Source organism: Ixodes scapularis, unplaced genomic scaffold, assembly GCF_016920785.2.
Source record: "Ixodes scapularis isolate PalLabHiFi unplaced genomic scaffold, ASM1692078v2 PGA_scaffold5__190_contigs__length_132052651, whole genome shotgun sequence".
In the NCBI taxonomy this organism is placed as follows: domain Eukaryota; kingdom Metazoa; phylum Arthropoda; class Arachnida; order Ixodida; family Ixodidae; genus Ixodes; species Ixodes scapularis.
This window is the reverse complement of record NW_024609880.1, coordinates 53,616,393-53,638,713: the sequence shown is the minus strand read 5'-3', so window position 1 is coordinate 53,638,713 and position 22,321 is coordinate 53,616,393. Positions and strand designations below refer to the sequence as shown.

Below are 22,321 nucleotides of genomic sequence, written 5' to 3'. Positions count from 1 at the left end.
AATACCTCCTTTATCTGCAAAAGCAAATAAAATTATTATTATTACTATTATTATCATTTCGGAGATTAATACTGAGAAATTGCAAAATCGGAGCCAACTCAGCGTTCCAAATATCTCAGCAATTGAATACTTACTTTTATTTATGCTTAACAAATTGATTCTAAAGCTTTAGTGACCAAAACACCACACCCTATCAAAAGTTCCTCAACATTGCAGAAGTCCAGAAAATTAAAAAAAAAAAACCAGCTCTAAAAAAAAAAAAAAAACGTGCATGTTTCAGCAATGCCATAATCAGCAGACAACCCAGAAGTTAATAACAACATTCTGTGGTTTTAATGAACATCTCCAAACCACAAAGGAATGGCACAGTGTCGTCTCCAAATGATCTGTCCCATGAGTCAGCAAATTTCATGTCCAGCACAGGGACTCCATGCTTGTCATCTGAGGAAGATGTCAGTGTTCCGGAAACTGGAGTTATCCCTGGAGGACAAAAAAACAATGGCACATCAATGATGTCGCTCAGACAAAAGACCAGAGAATGACTTCCTCACAATTTATTAACCCTGAGAAATAGTCCCCAAGGCATTAGAGATCAGGCACAAACTTCACTTGTAACCTTTGATTCAGCAAAAATCAGCCATTCTACGCTTTTTCCAAAACCTTTAACATGTAAAGGCCAGTCCTTAGAGATATGTGCGGCACAGTTTCTCTGCACACACGTCTTTCTTGGCTGACGGAAATGATGTTTTACGGCCATGTTCTATTGTCTCCTCTCATCAACATGCAAAAAAAAACACTTGGTCATTTGCATGCTTTTGGTACTTTCACATTCTTGATAGGGGTGACAAAAAACAACGAAAGGAAAAATTTCCTGGCTTAAGACATTCAGTCAAGTGCCATGAAAGTGTGATAGCACATGATGGAGTTTTTAACAAGCAGTCTTTTTATCGGAATTTAGCGGAAACATTTCCCTGCCAGCGGCAAAAGCTGTAACATCCTGTCACGCAATGACGTCATGTGACACGTGATACTGCGACATCACATGAAACTGTGATATGTGACATTGTGATGTCAAATAACACCTTGATGCCATGTCACACAATGAGGTCAAGTGACATTGTGACATCACATGACATGTGATATTTCGACATTGCATGACACTGTGGCACCATGTGACACCATGACATCATGTGGCACTGATCTCATATGACACCATGACGTCACGTAACATTGTGATCTCATGTGACATTGACGCCATGCGGTGCGACCAACATGAGCAAGCAAGGTGCGTGGAGGGTTTCCACACAAAGCTATTGCTTTAAAAGAGAGAAAGGGGTGAGTGCCTCAGGCTGTCGGTGTGGGTCTTGTACTCCATAACAGTGTTGATGGGTAGGTTGAGGACCCTGCGGAGGGTGTCCCGGATGCGGATGGTGGTCTGGGAGTCACTGGCTGTCCGGTTCCAGATGGACACTATGTCCTCCTGGAAGCGGATGGATACCACCGCACCGCACACTTCCTCGCCAACCATGAACTGCTCGCCCAGGATGGCCAGGATCAGGTTTTCCCAACAGCGGGAGGCCAGGCCCTTGCGCAGACGCACGATCCACTTGCCCCCCGTGCGGTTTGCATCGTCCTGCACAGCGTCACGGCGCAAGTCTAGAGACACTGTACATAAGCTTTGTTTAGGAACAGTGCTGCTGAAGCCGTATTGCTGCAAGGAAACCTCTAAAGGCTTGTTCACACAGTTGCATTTGACTGCGTTAAGACTGCCTGCGTTGAGCTGTTGCTATGGCGACCTTATATTGAGCCAATGGGGAGGCGCTGTGCTGCACGACGCATCGTAACACAACGCAGTAGACGCAACCGTGTGAACGAGCCTTAACCCTTCTGTGTGACTTCGTTATAACGAGGTAGAAAAGAAAAACAAAGGCAAGTTGTTCGCTACAACAAGTCTTGTAGCCTGCACTGTTAGTAAACATTCTTGCTAAGCCTAGCGATTAAGGGTCAAGTGTAACATACATTTTTAACACAAAACCTATTTTATCAGCCAAATTCTATAAGAAAATTGTCGAAGAATCGTCATGAAGGACTGTGTCATTCCACGACACCATGTCACATGACATCCTAATGTCACGTGACTCCACAAACCATGTAACTCCATGAAACTAGTCATGTGACACCATGGTGTCAAATGACACCCTGATGTCGCATGACAACTTGATTTCATGACACCACGTGAATCTAATGTAAAGTAACATCATGATGTCATGTGACACCAAGACGTCATGATAACAGGGATAGAAAATCTTCAGGTGGCGTAACACTGCGCCTCCGCCGAAGAGCTGCCATGTCAAAGATCGGAACGCGATTCTCTCCCGTCGCCAGGGCGTGCCACCAATCCGGAGGCTGAGGAGGCCGTTTTTTTATGAGCGGTAGGGTGCGCCGGGCTACAACAATGCGCAGTTTTAAGCGGTTTTCGTGGGGTTCTTGCTTTGTTTCCAGGGGGTTAGCTTCCAGAAGTTGCCAATAATAGGGAAGAAGTGCTTCGCACCACGCAGTAACGCAGGATACAATACATGCACAGAGAAGCTCTCCCTTTTTACTGCTCCCAAGGAAGAGGACTCCCTGAAAGTATGGCGTCATGCAATCCCAAGTAAAGACTGCCTGCTGCAGCCAAGATATTTCGGTCTGCAAGAAACACTTAGAATAAAAGTTTGTGACCAAATCGTGGGAAGCTATCTGCAAGGGCCTCGTCCTCGTAAGTGCACTCTGGAAAGCCGCTCTCAAGAAAGATGAGGGGCCAATGAAGTTCCCGGGCTGTTCCAGCTACCCAGCAAAAAAACAGAAAAAAAAAAAAAAAAGACCCGACGATTGTTAGTTTTTTTCAGCAAAGGAGTGCTCAGGGAGCTCACATGCCACCAGCCAACACGAGTTCTCACATTGTTTGCAATTCTAAAAGAATTGAAAGAATTCAGAAATATGCATACAACATAACCACCGAATATGTACTGAACATTTTCCACTCGTCGTTTCCTTACCACGAACATAAAGTGGACATCATGGTGCAAGGTTTACATTACTTTGTTGCGATGCAAATGCATCAGCATTGTGAACGGCTTAAACTTAACGAGGCAAACAAAACTCAAAATCTGTGCAAGCTGTCAAAGGTAGTCCAGTAGACCACCACCACCTCTCCTGGAATGACCAAAAAAGTTTGAAGAGCCAAGCAGGCTTAATAAGCAAACATTTCAGGAAGAAATTGGCAAACTGTCTGCCTAATTAAACCTCTTCTTCTGTTCAGGCTTTTCTGATTGTTATGCAAAGCTACTTTTTAAATACTATTTTGAACTTTTTTTGCCAAATGTTGCTCTTTTCTAAAGTAGCTTTGTAAATTACGCCAACAAATTAGTTTTCTGCAGAATGAACAAAATCCACACATCAAAACTTATCTATGCCGTGTCCATCTCATTGTGTTTGTAAACAGGAACTAAAGTTCAGTGAGACTTGTCTTCCGGTAAACTCCATTAGAGAGTTTTAATATACCGTTTTGGCTTAATCATGCGATAGAAAAAGTAGCACGCCAGCTGCAAGTACTTTTCACATACTATAAACGACCTAACTTTTGAGAGAACCTCATTTTCGTGAATTTCGCAACTTTAATAATATTGCAAAAAATAGATCCCGTGAAAAGGTTTCCCCATGGTGACAAATACATAGTACATAGTGTACCACCCCAATTGGAGAAATATCCCTGAAAACCACACTTTGCTAAACTCGCAAAATATTGAGCCCGCAAAAAATAAAGTATAGTTTACAGTGTGTGTAGGTGTGGTCCATGAACATGTACAATATGTCTTAAAAAGTATGCCGATAACATAATCTTTTTTTTTTTTTAATTTTATAAAGAGCACAGTGCACTTGAACCTGAAGGTCTGCTGTGAACACGCATCAATGTTCAAAAATTTCACAGTAGAGCACATATGCGTTTCTTGCTTCAACAAAGAAAGCAAGCGCCATATGCATGAACATTAAAATTTATACCGGCCAAGAGCCCTTCATTTATATGTTTATTTGAATAGCCATATGTAACGCCAGGTATATCCCCCGCCACCTAAAAAGTGTCATGTTTAACTACAACATTCAGTTCAGCACGTGCAAAGCTTCGCTGCACTTGCCAAGCGTTTCACTCAGCGCGTAGCAGACGGACGTCGTTGGCCTCAACGCCCGTGGCACCATTGGTGGTGCGCACAAAAAATGGGGACGAAAGTTTGACGCCTCCGGAGATGGCATTACTCCATCTCAGTCTTCCTACACCATGGTTGCGATACACTAAGACGTTTTGTGACATCACATGTACACATATCACATGCCCAGCTCATTCACAACACATTTCGTGCTCTCCAGTCTTTGTCAGCATGATAAAGCTTTTTTTCTTTTTTTTTTTACAATACTAGTTGTTGACATTTGGAAGGTCCTCATATATTAGTCTCACTGAATACTGCGTCAGAGAACCGCATTCTCATTTTTTAAGGCTTTGCCGACAATAGCCTCACTCTAGCAGTGTATGTTTTGATTTCCTGCAGCACCATTGGACAGCAGCAGTCACGCGTGCTGTTACTATCATTATCACCGTTTCGAATTGCTGCCATGAGCCACCATATTGTGGCTGGCCAGCTTCTGCTGCAGCACTCCGGGTCACTCCTCAGCCACTTAGCGCAGTGACGCACCTACTTTTTCCGCATTTCGCGACTTCCATGTGCCCGCTTGCCTTTGGGTGCCGAAACATGTCAGAGAATGGCAAGACTCTTCTGCTTCCCGTCAGGCAAGAACGCTACTGTGAAGTAGAGGAGCGTTTGGCTTGCCATTATAAAACGAAAAAATTCCAAGCACACAGCAAGGAAGCAAGCTTTGCGAGGTGAGTGTATTTCACTGGTCTTTTTCACGTATTGCTCATTGCTTTGCAGCTGATAAGGCTGCTTTGACCGAGCTTAGCTTGGCACGAACAATGATTGGTGGAAGAACGGCAGCCTCTGAATAAGCATTCGATTGCACCATTCAAATTGCTTCGCTTCGTATGAAGTGTTAAAAACAATGCAAGGAATTGCTCTGTAGTTTGTTTTGTGCCACAAAACAAAAATAATGAAGCCCTCACAGTACAATCTTATAGAGGTATGTCACTTGATGTCCCGAGTGAAAGAGATGCATCTTGCTCCTCAGGTAGTATGAACGATGACACAAACTAGTGTTTGCCGTTTAGAGAATCATTGATTCTCTAAATAGAGCCATTCTGATAACTCACCATCAGTTTCATTTGTCTGCCTTAACCTTGCGCAGAGACCGCATCGACTGCCAATCGCCTTAGGAATTGTTACAAGAAAATCATTACTGGACTTCGCTGCAAGCTTCATATGGCCAGCAAAGCAATTGTCAAGCTATCACAAGCACTTGAGACAGTTTTATTCTACCGTGTTCCTGTCGTCCTGAACATCTTTATGCAGTAGTAAATAAATCGAGAAAATTCTGCTGCCTTCATACGACGGTCTTTTGAATGCTCAAAAAGCGTGAACAAAAAAACAAAATGCCAGCGGCTTAATGCAATTACAGAAGCAGCAGCTAAGCTTAGAGTGATGAAGTTAGCCACTGCAATGGGAACACGGCCCAGACCACCCTCATCGAGTGAATTATTGGTCTTTCTGGATATTTAGAGAGTGATAGGTGTCTCACCTGAAAATGAGATATTTTACCAGTGCGGTCAACAGCTAGCCTGGTGTCTTTAATGTGAACCGTGGAGTAATGATTACACGAGTGCAGCTAGACTGCAATGTAAATGATGTTGTAATTGGTATATGGTGGCTATTCACAGCACCACACACTTACCTGAAAGACCTGTTGACAATGCCAACAGCGCACAATGAGTAGTTATCGTACAGCGTACTATGCAAGGCTCTCAAATGGCGGCACGCATACGGATGAATTTGAGTGCCACAGCGCAGAGCTTGGGAGTTTTGGCACTCTGAAAACCCATTCGGTGACTAAGTAAATACGGTCACAAATCAATTACAGTTGAACCTCGATTTAACAAAGTTGGTAAAATCCACAATTTACTTCGTTACATTGAATTTCTTTACATCAAAATTCGGTGCCTAGCACGTAAAAAATCAATGAGATGTGTTACGGGTGCAAACACTCACCAGAAGCCAGCAACTTTTGCAACACTAATATAGGCGTCACATGGCGTTCAAACACTCGAATTGCATGCATCGCCTGTTGTTGCTCATGTGCACTGGTCTACCGCCCCAGCACGTCAATCGCGTCAAGCACTTCACGGCTGCCCGGCCCCTCGCAAGTGTCTTCGGTGTCCGCCTCGCTGTTATCGTTTTCCCATTCGCCAAGCACATCCTTCGTGATGGAAGCATCGGTAACTTCTTCCGTCCCGACGACACACGAGTCCCCATAGAGAAAGTCCTCCAAAGTGACACCATTCAAAACGACTCCGTTACTGTGAAGGAACTACCATACACCCAAAAGAGCCTCTTGGTCGTGCTCGTCTTCCTCCAGGACAGCTTCTCGGCTTTCATCGCACTCACTTTCTCTAGGAATGGTAGAGGAGGACGAAGGCCCTCCCTTTGGTTCCTCGCTGTCCACTTCCTCGGCGGCACTGGCTGCTGGTGTTTCGAAGCCAGCTTTCCTGAGGAGTTCTTGATGACCACCTTCGCTGTGACCTTCCACAAAGCAGAAAGCATCTCGAAAGCTTGAAAGATGTCCACTTGCGTTTGGTGCTTCAAGCGAAGATCGAGCAGAAGCTTGTCAATCAGCCGCCGCTGATACGAGCACTTGACGCTGTTTATGATGCCCTGGTCGAGCGGCTGGATCAGCAACGTGCAGTTGGGTGGAAGAAACTTCAGCACCACGTTGGTCAATTCCAGGTCCTCAATGTGGTGGGCAGAACAGTTGTAGAGCACCAGGCACACACTGGGGTAGTCATCCCTCATCTTCTCGTCGAACTTCTGGAGCCAACCTTGGAAGATGTCGCGGGTCATCCACCACACCTTCGAGTTCAAAGTGTTCTCGATCTAAAGCTCTCAAGCACCTCTAAAACATTTCGGCTTCTTGCTCTTCCCAATAATAAACGGCAACCGCTTGTCACCGGCATCCACGTTCACACACAGCAGAACTGTGATCCGCAGACCTGCTGTGTTCCTCCGTGGCAGTGGTCTCCTTTGAGAGCCAGCGTCTGGTTCGGAAGCATTTGGTAGAAGAATCCCGTTTCGTCTGTGTTGTAGACGTCTGCTGGCTGATAGTGCGTCAAGATTCCTATCATCTCTTTCTCAAGCCAAGCAGCAGCTTCAGGTGCATCGGCCAGCGCCAACTCTCCGCTCACCATCGTCCCGACGATCTTGTGCAGAGTTTTGAACCAATGGAGCTATCCACTGCTTGCATTGAAGTCATCGTGGTACAACAGGCATCCGAAGCCCTTCGTCTTCTGCTTTATGACAGCACCACTCATTGCAACGTCTAGTGCCCGGGTATCCACAAACCAGGAGAAAACTGCCTTGTCCACGTCTGGGTAGGAGGCGGGCTTCAGCCGTTCTCACTGGGAAATTGTGCCAATTTTCAGAGCACTGAGGATACTCTCTTTTACTTTTAAAATCGTCGAAAGCAAGCTCTGCGGTATCTCAAATCAGGCCGCAACCATCCTTCTTCTTCTTCTTTTCGCCGTATGAAATGGCTTGCAGGATTTTTTACTTCTCTTCAAGTGAAAGCACTTTGCGTATACCGTCACTCATGGTGGCAAAGCACCTGAGAGAGGACGAAGTATGTACAGTCGGATGAGAGAAGCAAAGCAAAGCAAGCAACAAAACGAGGCCTAAACACGGACTGGAACGCCCGAACCAGCACGGAAAGTATGCAGGTTACACTTGCGCCCCCTCTCGTCTTCGCTCAACACCACACATCATGCACTCCAAACTCAACAGAGGCACCTTGTGGGTATTCTCCGAGATGGCGCTTTCTGCGACTTCGCCTCCCAGTGCTGCCCGCGTCACGCTCCGAGGCCTGTCCGTGTGAAGTGACATTTTCAAGCACTCGCAGTCACAGTAAATTTTTTTTACATTCTTCACTCCTTTTTTTGAAATATTCCTTTAGGGCCTTTTTTTATTGGTATTTTACGGCGATGCCACTTCGTTATATTGAAATAGCCAAAGAAATTACTTCGTTATATCAGGCTAAAATACAGTTTTCTATGTGCAAAAAGTTATGAAAAATGTGGTACTTTGTTTAAACTGGGATTCTTTTACAGTGAGGTTCGTTACATCAAGGTTCAACTGCATAACAAGATTTCCCGAGTCACTGGTATAAGGGTAACTGTCGAAAAGGAGCATTGGGTGCACTAATGCAGTCACAGGGACCCCGCCCCACAAACAAATTTTATGAAATTCCAGGAACACGCATGTGGCACGAATGAACAAGCATAGATGGTCACACGCACCTCCCACATGGGTTTGATGCCCTCCTTGAAGAGATGGTAGTCGCTGTGTCCAGACAACTCCGAGGGTCGCATGAGGTGGCTGTAGTTCCTCCAGAACTGTTCAACCTGCACACCAGCACAAACCAGGAGCCACCCAGATAAACCGGGTTCTTGAGCTGCACCACACCTTTCCTTCGAGATGCACAGAACGAATGAGCCGAATGAGTTTCACAAACAAAACTAAACAGCTGCGGAACGACAGAGGCCCAGCCGTGCCTCTGTCTATATTCTTTCAGATGCACACTCGAGGCTCATGAGATGCCGGCATATTAGGAAGTTTTCGAATAACGTACACAATTTTAGTGCATGCTTGCGCTAAATTTAGCACTTGTGTTAGCGCATGATATGCAAGTGTGTTCTAAAATAGAATTCTAGAACACACCACGACGAATAAGTCAAAGCATCTTGCGCTTGAAATGCCAGCAAGGTAGTCAATTTTTATTTCACACACGAAATGCTGTAACTTGAGAAGAAACAAGTCTTTTTTGTTCAGAGTAACATTTTAGATTTATTTAAACATGGGAATGCGACGCGAACGGTCGACCGGTCGTGTCCGCTTGCGTTGCCTCAACAAGAGGAGTCTCGTGTACTGACCTTCGTGCACCGTACCTTCGCCGAGAAATGTTCGCGTGTCGCAAGCATCAAGTCGCCGGTGAAGTTGTCCACCTTACTGGGTTTTCCAAACCGAGTGCAATATCGTCCCGTATTTAAAATCGCCGTCGCGAAGATACCGCCGCCGACGCGCTCATGATGCTGCCAAAACAGCTGCAGCCATGGTCCTGAGAGTCGCCATTTTTTAACTGCGCTCGTGTTGGCTTTAGCCAACTGCTCGTCACGAATCCTCCTTGGAGGAGCGCAAAGACTCTTTGTGTACGCACGCAATTTCCAAAAAATAGCGCATGCAAAGCGCAAAACGTGGTTAGCGTTCGGCACCTGTGCAGTGGCAATGACGCTATTCTTTGTGTATGTAAAGCTTTAGCGTGCGCTATTCTAAAACTCCCTATTATCGAAAGTAGGTAGCTCGCGCTCGAGGCGGAACAACTGAATCACCACCTCGCTATTCTTATCACGCCACCGACTATAACTATGAAACGAATTGGTGCTTCGCATCCACACGGCCCAGTCACCGGCTGACGAAGAAAAAGCGTTCACACGCTTTCTCCATAAATAATGTGAAATTTAATATCGCAAATACTACAAAGAATTTCTGGTCTAGTGTCATGTTCCCATGTCGTAAGCAGCTACGGGTAATTGAAACACAGCCAATGACGCTCGAGCGCAAACGTGTAAACCAAGTTGTGCCCAACTACTCGGGATCTGGTGAGCCACGATAACTTGGAAGTTTTTCGAAAGCATTCAATGTGCCGCCGAAAATGGTAAACTATCTCTGGGCCTAGCGAGACTCATTGTTGGACTGGTTGGCTCGTGGTACCGAATAAACTTGTATGTGCAAACATGGAGAACGAAACACGAAGGAGTGAACGAGGCCACGCTTGTCCTTGTCCACTCTTTCAGGCTTGACCTCTGTAGCTGAGCACACGAGTTTACTCGGTATGTCCGGGCTACGTATCTCGTAAGATACTTCCTCCCGATTTTTACGAAAGCCGAAACGAGTCACTCGGGAGGATGTATCTCGTAAGATACTTCCTTTTGATTTTTACGAAAGCCGAAGCGAGTCACTCCGGTACCAGTATAAGTGCCCGGTGGTCATGGCAGACGCGGTGACGAAGCGGTGCGCTTCGGCGTAACTGCTCGGCGGCACTCACGGTGTCGAAGGTGCAGACCAGCTTGAGGTTCTGGTCGTAGCGCTGGTTGTTGGGCTGCTTGCCCGGTGCCCTCCTGGAGAACCACAGGGAGTAGGCAAACTGGAGACGGTGCTCCCCACGCTCCTCGGGGGTGCCGGTCAGCTGCAACAATATTTGATTCAAATTCAACTCGAACTGAAATTTCACTATTTTCACGCCCCTTACTCCGGGCCCATTTCCGAATCGCAGACAGCATGTTTTAGCGCCTTGTCAGGGAACCTTCCCTCGAGAGAATTTCTTGTTGAATTCTTTGGCACGAGTGGATTACCGTGCGTCAACTTTTGTCTAAACCTTCAGAACCAAATTACGCGGTTTGTAAATGAACCGATGGACAGGAAGACAAACTTCATCACAAAGCTTTCCAGAGCTAAGTGGGGTGGCCCACGGCAGATAATGCTAATTACTTAAAAAAAAAATAATTTGCTCAACATTTTTTTTTTAAGATGCCTCTCATATTCAGGTAGATAACTTGGAGACTGTACACTGTATGTCCAGGCTGAGGACATTTCATCGTTATCAGAGAGGCACATCCCACAGTTCAAAAACCACCGCCCTAACCACTGTTCCCTCGTGTTTTGGATTTGCTCTATCCGACGTAGAGCTCTCCTAAATAATTTACAGAAAACCATTTAAGCTACACAGCCTTTCAGAGATAAATTCCGTCCGGATCCCCTACCTATTTGGTAAACTGTAGAGTTATCTTTATCATCCAGGTACGACGTTGTCATTAACGTTAATATTGTCAAACAATAATGCCCTTTGTCGCCGAAGCATTATTTTCCGATCGTACTAGTTGCAAGAGCTTATATTTTTATTCAGGTGTGGTTGCCTTGTTATTACTATACACAAAAAAGAATCACCTGGCCTAGACATTTCAACAAATGCAACGACGGCACGACAGCACTTGTGGGATTTTAACAAGCATCACTTCCTATCAAAATTATGTGGACACATTTCTCTCTAAATTGAGCAGCGGAATTGTGCTGTCACATCACATGACACTGTGGCGTCACGTGGCAATGTAACCTCACATGACACTGTGGCATCATCTGACAATGTAACATCCCATGACATCATATGACACTGACATCACACAATACCATGACATCATGTGACACCGTGACGTCATGCAACACCATAACACCAGGACTTCATGCAGCGAGCATAGCACGAGTAAGAAAGCTCCGTCGAGCGTTCCCATGCAAGCCTGTCGCTTCAAAATGGGGTCCCAGTCTCGGGGCACCCGTCGGTCCAAAGAGCAGGGAGTGCCTACCGGAGCAGCCATGATTTGTCTCTGCTGGCCCACCACCGCCTCCCCGTCGTCCCCCTGCGACTCGTCTTGGGCCAGCCTGCACACACCGCACAGGGTCACGGGTCACACAGGGCTCCTGCTAACGCTAAAGGTTGATTCACACATTTCCGCTTGATTGCGATCAACTGCGTGGCAACTGCTCGTAACCACTGACGCTGAGAGAAAACACCGGTGCCTTCTATCCGGCAGCCCTGAAAACACTTCCAATCTTCACATATATTGCCGCGTGCATGGCCGGGACGGAACGCTTCTCCATACTTTTAGAGGGTTAGTGAGGAGGCAGACATGACCTTGCCGAGTCAGTCTCCTGAGTGTCCGATGCTTCAGCATTCTAGGCGGAATGTTCAATACCGAGCCCAGTATGGCCTTGCCGACACCCCGACGCTTTTTCTCGATGCTCGTTCTTTCTTTTGTTTCTGGCACAAGTTCACAGATTAAACCTTTATTATCAGTTTTACGTTGGTCGAGCCTCTTCCATCCGCAACAATACTTCATTCATCATTCTTTCATCGTATGCTTGAAATAATTTTGGCAACGTTAAAGGAGATAATTTCTCATAGATAGTGTGTAGACTTGATCTTGCCAATACTGCAGAATATCGGATAGATGGCATCAGTGTTACCTCATTGTAAGCAGTTGCAACCCAGCCAATCACACTCAAATGCATATGCGTGAACCAGTCTGTATATCTGGACGGCCTGATCTCAAGACCTCGCTCGTACGCCACAACTAGTTTGTGCCAGCCAACCCGAGAAACTGACACCTCAGACTACACTGCGCCTCACCAAACCTTTTCAAATGGCGAAGGCTACGGTCCCAGTGAGCCAATCAGTGAATCGGAGTGAGACAGATCACCATACCCCATCGCACTAGTTGCGTGTAGCATTGTCAAAGAGGAGAGCCACTTTTTTCCGAATCTTGAGTGATGTAGCTAGTTTTCTAGGGGGAGGAAAGCAACGTATGGGAAGCACGAAAAAAGGGTCCGGATGAGAGGTGAGTTCCTCTTTCCCATCTGCAACTTCTTTGGATTATGCTCTTGCCACTGTACCTTTGGTAAGGGCTGTCACATGCTTTGCCTCCGTTGCTCTGACTGACTCGAAGGAGCCAAAGCGTTTGCTCTTTGCCAAGTTGCAGTGAAACAAAGTGTAGCTAGAGCTGTATATGGGGAGTGTTTGGACAGTCTATGATCTCGCCGTCGTAACGCCTCTTTCCCGAGTGAGCCAATCAGCCCGCGGAGCAGAGTGAAAGACGTGAGCACATGCGCGTGAACACCCGGCTGCTCCAAGCTGAGCGGGGAGGGCTGCCATTTTCATTCACGCGCCTGACGGAATGTATGGGATCGACATCCAAATTTCGGCTCTTTCCTTTTATTTGGCAGGCTCTGGCAAGAAAATTATACAGCGTTATTCCTCGGTGGTTTAAAAAGCTAACGAATTAAGTTTCTCCATGTTTGAACGCAAGCTTTGATTCAGGCGAGAAAGGAATAAGCCCATAGCAGATGATGCGTAGTCTCAACAGTGCTCTGCGCCGACAGCGTTGAGTCAAAATGGTGGTCGTCTCCACTTTGCTCCCTTCTTTCTCTCTTGCTCCTTCGGCGCTCTCCTCCCTTTCCTTCACTTTCACTTCGTCGCCACACCCACTCGCCAGACTCTCCAAATATACGGCTCCGAGTGTAGCAAGGATCGAGTTCAGTCACTTCTTTGTGGTGGAGTTTTTGAAGTATAACTCCGTCTCTGTCGAACTCCTCACACTTTAAAGTATTTGATCTAGTCTTTGTTCTCTTGTGAAACAAAAGTTGGTCCAGGACATTTTACAAGGTAGTAGTGACAATTAAAAAACAGCATCAAAATAAGGGATGGTCAAGTTCAGACAAGTAATTTTTCTGGTTAATTTTGCGAGGACCAGAGTGCGTGCGGCATGCATCACCTACAATAGCGGACAAATGTGTTCCCATATATATATATATATATATATATATATATATATATATATATATATATATATATATATATATATATATATATGGGTGATTTCATCTCAACTCAGGCACGGATTTAGGGTCGAATTTTTAATTTTGACGAAAAAAATATATGTTTTGTGGCAATTCCTATAATAAAAGAAGACGCAAACGGTTATTTCGTCGGATTTTTTGTTCTCAAGTTATGGACCGTTGAAGCGGTCAAGGTGGAAATTGATGTTTTTCCAGCCTATCGGAGGTGCCATATTTCACTCTATCTCTTTTCCCTACTTTTTACGCTACATCAATATAACTTTTTGGGAACACTCTAGACATAGGCTTTTTCATGCTAATTCAGCGTCTAGGTCATAACATTCTTAATTATTATTTTTTTATTTGTCAAACCTCTTCTCTGTGACGATATTTGACGAAGTTCAGCAAGCTGTGCTGTGTGACCTAATCAACATAGTTTTATGATATTTATATCACCGTAAAGCGCCAATTATGCTCTTTCTTTTGAGTATAATTTCAATATTTTGCCACAAGTATATAATGAGTTACATGTGCCTGAAAAACGAATATTTCGAAAAACTAGCAAGTTTGGAGTCGATTTTCTAAAAAACCCCACTTTTTATTTCTTTTATTTTTTATTCACAGTTAGTTAATATAGTAGTCTATCAGGAACTACCAACAGAAATTGTAATATATTGTTTGTATGGCCGCTATTAAGACTCGAATCTCGTGCTATGAGCGTTTTGAACGGGACTTCGCACAGGCGCTTTGCTGAGCAGAATTTTGGCCAATGTAAAGTTTTCTATTTAACGTTAGTACTTACCACAATATCTGAGCGCAAAAGCAAGTGAAGTAACAATATTTATCCTTACAATATTTATTTACTTGGCACTGGGGTGATTTGAAAGGTGTGTGAGCTTCGCCTTATGTATTGACAGAGAAGTACGTAACATCTACTCACGGACAAACTTAAGTCACGAGGGAAACGTCTAAGTAACCTGGCATGAATCACTGCAAATAGAAATGAAACCTAAACACATGACTAACACATTTGAAGCCTTACACGCCACGAAATGCTCGTCGTTACACGCCACGAAATACTCGTTATTTTACGAAAGAGCCCGTATGCGCACAAAATAAACCGTACTTCCTAAGCGTGAGATACTAAATCGCACATATGTATATGCACTGCATATCTGTTTGACATAAGAAAATATGACAATTACATATAAAGTTCGGAATTTTAAACTCAAGATGCGACACGTAACCAGAGAAGGGAAGTAATATTTCATGTTGTAGCCTAAACATGTTCATTGCATAAAATATATCAAAATGTGTTCACCAAACGTCTCATATACTCCTAATTAACATAAAATACACTCAAAGCTATGACAAATATAAACTTTAAAACGAATTGAACACCGCCAAATTCCGTCTGGTTTACGGATAGTCGACGCAGTACCTTTTCAATACTACACGGCGCTGCTTACACAAGAACAGTGATAAACACCTGGGATAGGGATAGTCATCTTTCGACGTAGCACAATTCGAGACAATAGGTTGATGCGATTCTGAGCCAGTTTTCGCTTTGTCCAAATTGCAGTCAGTTCAGTGTCAAAGTCTATGGCGCGTCGTCTGATCACACAGCGCGCACTCACAGGGGGACAAGGATGAACGCACTGTTGAAACGGTCCGGCCTTTTCACGGTCCCACCATTTAGCTCTGTCTATTCTGGGGTTTGGTAAACTCTTTCTAGGACCACATCACCTCCCCCTTTCCCCATTGCTTTGCTCCACACATGAGAAGATCGGATGCCTTTCGATGGGGTTACCTTCTCCCACTCCTTCCTTTTAAGCTCCCGATAACGGGACAGCTCCTCTTGGTCGATGAAGAGAAGCGTTATCCCCTTGATTTTCTGGCCGAGAGCTTCAACGAACGTACGCGCGTTAGTTATGGAGTTCAGCTCAGTTGTTTTCAAGTTATGCAGTGACGCATGATGCTTCAGCACACCACCCACTCCATCGCACGCGCTTTTGCCGTGCCCTGACGCCGAGTATATCCACCTGCTGACAACAAACTTCTTCTGAAATTTGTGTAATTGGTGCCGATTTTTGAAATGGCTTGGAGCGCCGTCCTAAACATAGATTAGCTCCAAAAAAATGGGCAAGAGTTCCTCGAGCCTGTCTTCAATCATTGTGAGCGCAAAGAACGCGTGTGCAGAATCATGACAGGTATCGTCACTCACGACGCCGAAACTTGGTGTTCCTTTCGTGGTCGTCGCAACGCAGGTGAAGAGTGTCACCATCTTGGTTTTCCAGTGGTATCCCTGCACTGCACGTTGGAGCACAATACTCCAGTTTTCGGCGAAATCAAAGTGAAGGACTACGACACGTGGCTTCACATTTGCTTTTTCAAGCCATATTGCTCTCTGTTGTGCGCGCCGAATATAATAGTGGAGTATGTATTGCTTTGTCCACTTGTTGAGTTCGTTAAGAAAAGCAGTGGCCTCCAAATTTTTTTTCACCAACTCGCCACCAGATTCCCACAGTGCCAACTCCAGTTCATCTTCAGCGCTCATCCCAAGCATCTCGAGGGATATGTCCTTCCGGTTCGAACAGGCTTCACACCTCAGCAAGAAGCAGTTTTGGGAAGGATTTTCACAAAGAAAAATTTTCTGGACGTCTTCAAAGGTCATGGTCTTCCCCGCTGCATTTGACAGAGATGTCAGACAGAGTATGAAGTTGGTGCAGCATACACACACACACTCTTCATGTACAGGGTGTTTCTTAACCCACTTGGGCCGAAGAGAATAAAATTTTGTTAGGCCCATTTTTGACTCGGGATTGGCCGCCTTGAATTCTTTGTAGGTTTCCCTAATAGATCTCGTCATAAATCGCTTCGTGACGAAGACTTCCTAACCATCAATAAAAAGCCTTACGACATCCTTCTTGTTCGGGCTTTGTCTTGAGCAGTCTTTCGCATCTGATGTGTAGTAAGTCAACGCAAGAGCGACATCGTTTTCGTTGAGAGCATGTCCTTGGTATGGGTCAGGTGATGCCCAGACCCCCATTTTTTTTCAGCTTCCTTGATTGGTCCAAAGCATGCTTCGTCACTTCAGGAATTGCTTTCAGGATATCTTTCTTTTTGAGGTTAGATGGAAAGAGAGTTAAGAGGCGGTAGCGTTCTAGCTGCGACGCGCTCTTGACGTAGGCTGCTCGTAAATTGCTGACCCAGTCGGAGCACGAGGAGCATGGATCTTCTTTGTCTGTGCCCGTAGGTTCTCCGTACACGTCACTTAGTTTACGACCAATTTTCTTTTTGAAGTCCGCGGTTATCTCAGATTTTTTTCGCTTAAAATAGCCGGTACGACTTCGTGGGGTCACGCTAGAGGGGAGTTTAAGTGGTGTCACACTTACTTCGGCAGCATCAATTGCTTCAGACACTCCTTGGACCAGGGCTTCCTCGTCAACGAATGATCTGTCCGCTGGTTTCAGGGATGATGACGATGAGCTTGATGACAACGTTTCCTGTCCTTGCTTATGTTCTTCAATCTGACCCAAGAACATTGTGTAGCAGTTATTGCACAGAACATCTCCAGGGCTTACGCGCTGGGCGTCCTCAGCCGGTAGAAATTACTTAAGAAAACTTAGGTTTAGCTCCGAGACTTGACGAAAATGGCGTCCGTAAAACACTCTTTTCTCGTGTCCCCTTGAATAGTCGGCGCACACTTTCCGGTCTGAACTGAATAATGTATTAGCCATGGCAGTAACGAACACTTCTGGCTTTCTGAAAGCAGGAGCAGTTTTAAGTTCATCCAGCTCAGACAGCACGGAGGTAGAATGTGTACCAGCTTTCCGCCGTGGCTTAGGAATTCAAGTAAAGAGCCAGAAAGGGACCGAGAAGGCTATTATCAGTTAGACGACGTGCGAAGATTCGGCTTCCTTTGGGTCCCCAATCTTCCCGTCGATCCATACATCCATACATTCGCTCTCCGCCTCGCGCGTAATCTGAGTGCCACGCAGCAGCGGCGTCTCTTTTAGTGCCCGCGGATTAGTGACACGGTTGTGTTAGAAGGACGAGGAGGGGAGCTTGGAGAGACAGAGGGGGGCTTGCGACGTAAACTCTAAAGGCGCGTTCACACTCTTGCAGCCGAGTACGACCGAGAAAGACTTCTTGGGACCGGATGCGCTGAGCGGAGCTGGTCCTAAGAGATCGCAAGAGGCTTAAAAACCGGTTTGGTCTCTCTCGGTCGCACTCGGTTGCAAGAGTGTATACGGGCCTTAAAGGCCCGTTCACACTCTTGCGACCTCTTAAACCTGGGTTCCTTAAAACTTCTTAAACCAGAGAACACACTGGCACCATCTATTGGGAAGCAGTGTAAATTCGGCGGTCCGGCATATTTTTTTTTATTTCTCGCGCATTATCCTTTCTTTCTTGGCTCGAAAAACTTTTGTCGATATTATAAAGGAGCCTTCCTATGGGTATTACGAACATTTGACCTCGGAAATCCCGCAAAACCTTCGCTCTTGTGAAATGCAGTTCCAGGGTCACCGCATAGATGGCGCCACAATGCCAGTGTGTTCCCTCATTCTAAAAACATTTAAGAAGTTTTAAGAGATCTCGTCTCTCTCAGTCGTACTCGGTCGCAAGAGTGTGAACGGGCCTTAACCTCGAAACGCCTGTTCTCCCGACAATCAGGGTTTCCGTGTCGGTCGCATCCAAAGCCATAATCCTTAGAGGCTCCAGGACCCCGACGAAAATAGAAGCGGTAGCCCCGTGATGTTCAAGATAAAGTATTCTATACACGCCACCTGACTGGGGTGGCATCTGGAAAATTTCGGAGCCGAAAGCAAAAGGCCTCAGAGGACTTCTCTAACGATCTGCATTCCCCCGTATTGGGAGAAAAAGATGCGCTCGCACTTGTGAATACGGACTTCTAAGTAACTTTTTTTTAAGAGCACTACTCAAAATTTTTTTTTAATGTTTATGGTTGTATATTAGGTAACTGCTAACGATAAATAGAAAACCCTAATAGGCCAAAATTCTGCTCAGCAGAGCGCCTGTGCGAAGTCCCGTTCAAAAAGCTCATAGCACGAGATTCGAGTCTTAATAGTGGCCATACAAACAATATATTACAATTTCTGTTGGTAGTTCCTGATAGACTACTATATTAACTAACTGTGAATAAAAAATGAAAAAAATAAAAAGTGGGGTTTTTTAGAAAATCGACTCCAAACTTGCTAGTTTTTCGAAATATTCGTTTTTCAGGCACATGTAACTCATTATATACTTGTGGCAAAATATTGAAATTATACTCAAAAGAAAGAGCATAATTGGTGCTTTACGGTGATATAAAAACAATAAAAATATGTTGATTAGGTCGCACAGCACAGCTTGCTGAACTTCGTCAAATATTGTCACAGAGAGGCGGTTTGGCAAATAAAAAAAAAATCATTAAGAATGTTATGACCTAGACGCTCAATTAGCATGAAAACGCCTATGTCTAGAGTGTTCCCAAAAAGTTATATTGATGTAGCGTAAAAAGTAGGGAAAAGGAATGGAGTGAAATATAGCACCTCCGATAGGCTGGAAAAACATCAATTTCCAACTTGACCGCTTCAACGGTCCATAACTTGAGAACAAAAAATCCGACGAAATACCCGTTTGCGTCTTCTTTTATTATAGTAATTGCCCCAAAAGATATATTTTTTTCGTCAAAATTAAAAATTCGACCCTAAATCCGTGCCTGAGTTGAGATGAAATCACCCATATATATATTTAAGAGCGGTCCCCGCTCGAAACGTCGTAATAAACTTTGAATTAGTAACTCCGACAGTACGCATCTTTGACTTATTAACCTTTCCCGGTCCATTGTTTTTATATTTACCTCACTTTACCTATATATATATATATATATATATATATATATATATATAAACATTCCAGTTGTTTAAATGAGACCATGATGTTACTAGAAACAGCATCTAGAAAGTATGACCAATCAAATGCCTGCCTTATATTGACTGATCCCTCCCTCTGTAAATGAGTATGCAGATAGCATGATCATAATATTCTACCCCAGACAATTGACTGGTCCAACAGTGCATAGCTTCCACCACGCTGCCAGCTTAGCGGTGAATGGAGTATAGTTCGGTTCTCAGACACAAAGTGCTGCCGTTACTTCTCAAAAAATGCAAATGTTGACATAACAAAACCCTGTAGCAGCACAATAACTGTTTTTCTTGCTCTTAGGGTGCAGTAAATGAGGTATCAACGTGATCCCGAGCCATTGCTCAACACACAAGATTAAAAAAAAACATGGCATATTCATGAATAGAAAGTTGGGCTCTGATTGGCTCACTATGGGGAGAAAACATGAGGTGTTGACCAATATGATTACTGCATTTTCCCTCATCTACATAAGGATAGGAAGTCTGTCACCTGGATCCTAAGTTCCCGGGTTCAATCCCCTCCCTTGCTCTTTCAATCTGGATCAGCATCGTACTGGCGTGCGGTCGTGTATCACTACTGCATGGTGCACATTAAAGACCCCCAGGCTAGCGGCTACTGCACTGGCTAGATTCCTCATCTATAGGGGGTATTCACTGGACGCCATATTTGAGATAACTTCTCACAGCGCATGCTCGGGAGGAGTTTCCCGTCAGCTCTTGGGCAATCACAAGAGAAGAAGGGAAAGAGAAACTCACTTCTCACCGGGACTTTCCTTTGTATGTCCCAGGCTTCCCCAGACATCGCTATTCTCCCTCTAGAAGATTATAGAAGATTAACTTTCACTTGAAATTCTTACAAAAGCAGCTTTCCCCTCTCTCTCTTCCCCCGCAGTTCGAAAGCAGCAGTGAGCTCAGCTATGACCGCCAGTGAATACAACCTATAGGGTGCCTCAAGTGAACCTTCCGCTTAGAACTAAACAGAAAAAGCGGTGCGTGCATATAGAAAGCTTAAAGGCATAGGTACCTTTCTGTAAGAAATCAGAGCAAAACACTTGCCAAAGTCCACATTAGGTGCGTTCGCAGACCAGACCAAGTTACTGGCGCTACTAAATTGTGGCGCCATCTCCCGATAGGTGCAGAGAACAAACAAGAGAGCATGTCATCTGCTTGCTGCACGTATCAGCAGATGGCACCACAAGTTAATAGCATAGGTTAGAGAGCCTAGATTGTATAGAGGGTTAGACTCAAACCGTGGGGAGCATTTGCAATCTAATGTCAGACGCGTTTTGCGGAGATTGGTCTGCTAATGCACTGCATTGTCACACGGCAAGGAGGAAAGCGGGCAGAATGGCCACGACGCTTGCAGACAACCAACGTGCCTGTCACCTCCCCTCAGCTTGTATAGCAAATGCGGCCCATAAACCACATGACCCCAATCAAGCGGTTGGAAACTTCGTAATAAATGCTCTCTAGCGTCGGTAATTCGGTGATCTGCAAACGAGCCTAACGTGAACTTCGGCAAGTTTTTTGTGCTCATTTTTTACAGAAAGAGACCTACGCCTTGACATTTCACACGGTAACTCACCTGCTCAATGCACATTGGGTGAAAGATTAAGCTTTCTATCTGTAAACGCTGATTTCTCCAGCTCATTTTTCAGCGAAAGGTCTGCTTGAGACACCCTATACAGCTGAGAGACAAGTCACCCATTGAGGCTGGGTGAAAGCTCGCCCGCGTACTTTCCCTCCTTGTTAATTTCCGGTTGTCTAAACATACATACAACATACTTACTTTATTTCTGCCTTCACAACCTTGTACTAATGTCAAATCAAGCTTCCTAGCTCAACATACCGCATGCAATACGAGGACTCAGGATCGCGGGTGACTGTTGGCAGGCATCTCTTCTGGCCTAAAAGTTTGAAGACTACAAAGCGCCGAGGATGTTTCAGAGCGGATCTCCTGAGCTCGTCATACGCTAAAACATCGATTCGGTCAAATGACCGCTGTTCACTAAATCGTCATTCGCTCAGGTGATGGTCCCCATTACCAGGGTTCTCGTTCACTCTAAATGTCCGACCAGCGAGGCAAGCTTCGTTTTACACGTAACGAGACAGAAAATCTCGTGTGCTTGCGAGACGTAAATTTAAGCTGACGATCGACAGAGAGGCTGGAAAGGGGGGATTCCACAATGCTGTCTCCTCGAACAGCAAAAGTTAAAAGAGGTATGAAACGGCATGCTAGTAACGATACTTGAGATGCCTCAAGCAAAGGCGAGCACAGTCATTGCTCGAGAGAACAAGGGATTGAGGAGGCAACACTCAACGGTCGTATTTAGATGCTTTGTCCCAGATACAACAAAATGAGAGAAAGGAGAGCTTCCTTTCGAACGTCTGCGACCGGCAAGGCAGGCAACGAGGACAGCATACTTACGGATCGGGTTGACTGCGTTAGTTTTGCATCGCTCTTTTCTCTGTCTACAAAAAAACTGCGAGGCTTCAGTTTTGCGGTACTTACTTTACGGTACGGTGCTCAACAAAACTCAGAAAGAGAGAAAAAAAAAACCCTTTCAGGACACTGTCTATCCAACGCTCATATTGGTCGTGGAACTACGCAGGATGAGACCAAAAGTGGACGAGTGAGCACGTCGCCCGAAGCTCGAAGAAACCCGTCGTCACCAGCACGAAAACAACGAAAAGCAACAAAAAATCACACAATACCAGTTTTGGATATGGATATGGCTTGATATAATACTTTAGAAT

At 45.1% G+C, this 22,321-nt stretch overlaps 1 protein-coding gene across 4 annotated transcripts; it reads right to left on the bottom strand.

The window, feature by feature from the left end:
* Positions 1 to 310: 310 nt before the first annotated feature.
* On the bottom strand, positions 311 to 22,261 carry LOC8051457 (eukaryotic translation initiation factor 4E type 2). Of its 4 annotated transcripts, none has more exons than XM_029969049.3 (6): positions 21,993 to 22,261; positions 11,606 to 11,681; positions 10,294 to 10,434; positions 8,489 to 8,593; positions 1,344 to 1,633; positions 311 to 480 (listed from the first exon to the last, which is right to left on the bottom strand). In XM_029969049.3, the coding sequence occupies exons 2-6, from the start codon at positions 11,615 to 11,617 to the stop codon at positions 438 to 440; spliced, it is 591 nt and encodes a 196-aa protein (XP_029824909.1). In that variant the 5' UTR covers positions 11,618 to 11,681; positions 21,993 to 22,261; the 3' UTR covers positions 311 to 437. The 4 variants fall into 4 exon arrangements, with proteins under 4 accessions (XP_029824909.1, XP_029824915.1, XP_040062344.1 ...); XM_029969055.4 differs by having other exon boundaries at positions 22,077 to 22,261; XM_040206410.2 differs by having other exon boundaries at positions 11,606 to 11,680; positions 22,125 to 22,261.
* Between the last annotated feature and the right edge of the window lie 60 nt (positions 22,262 to 22,321).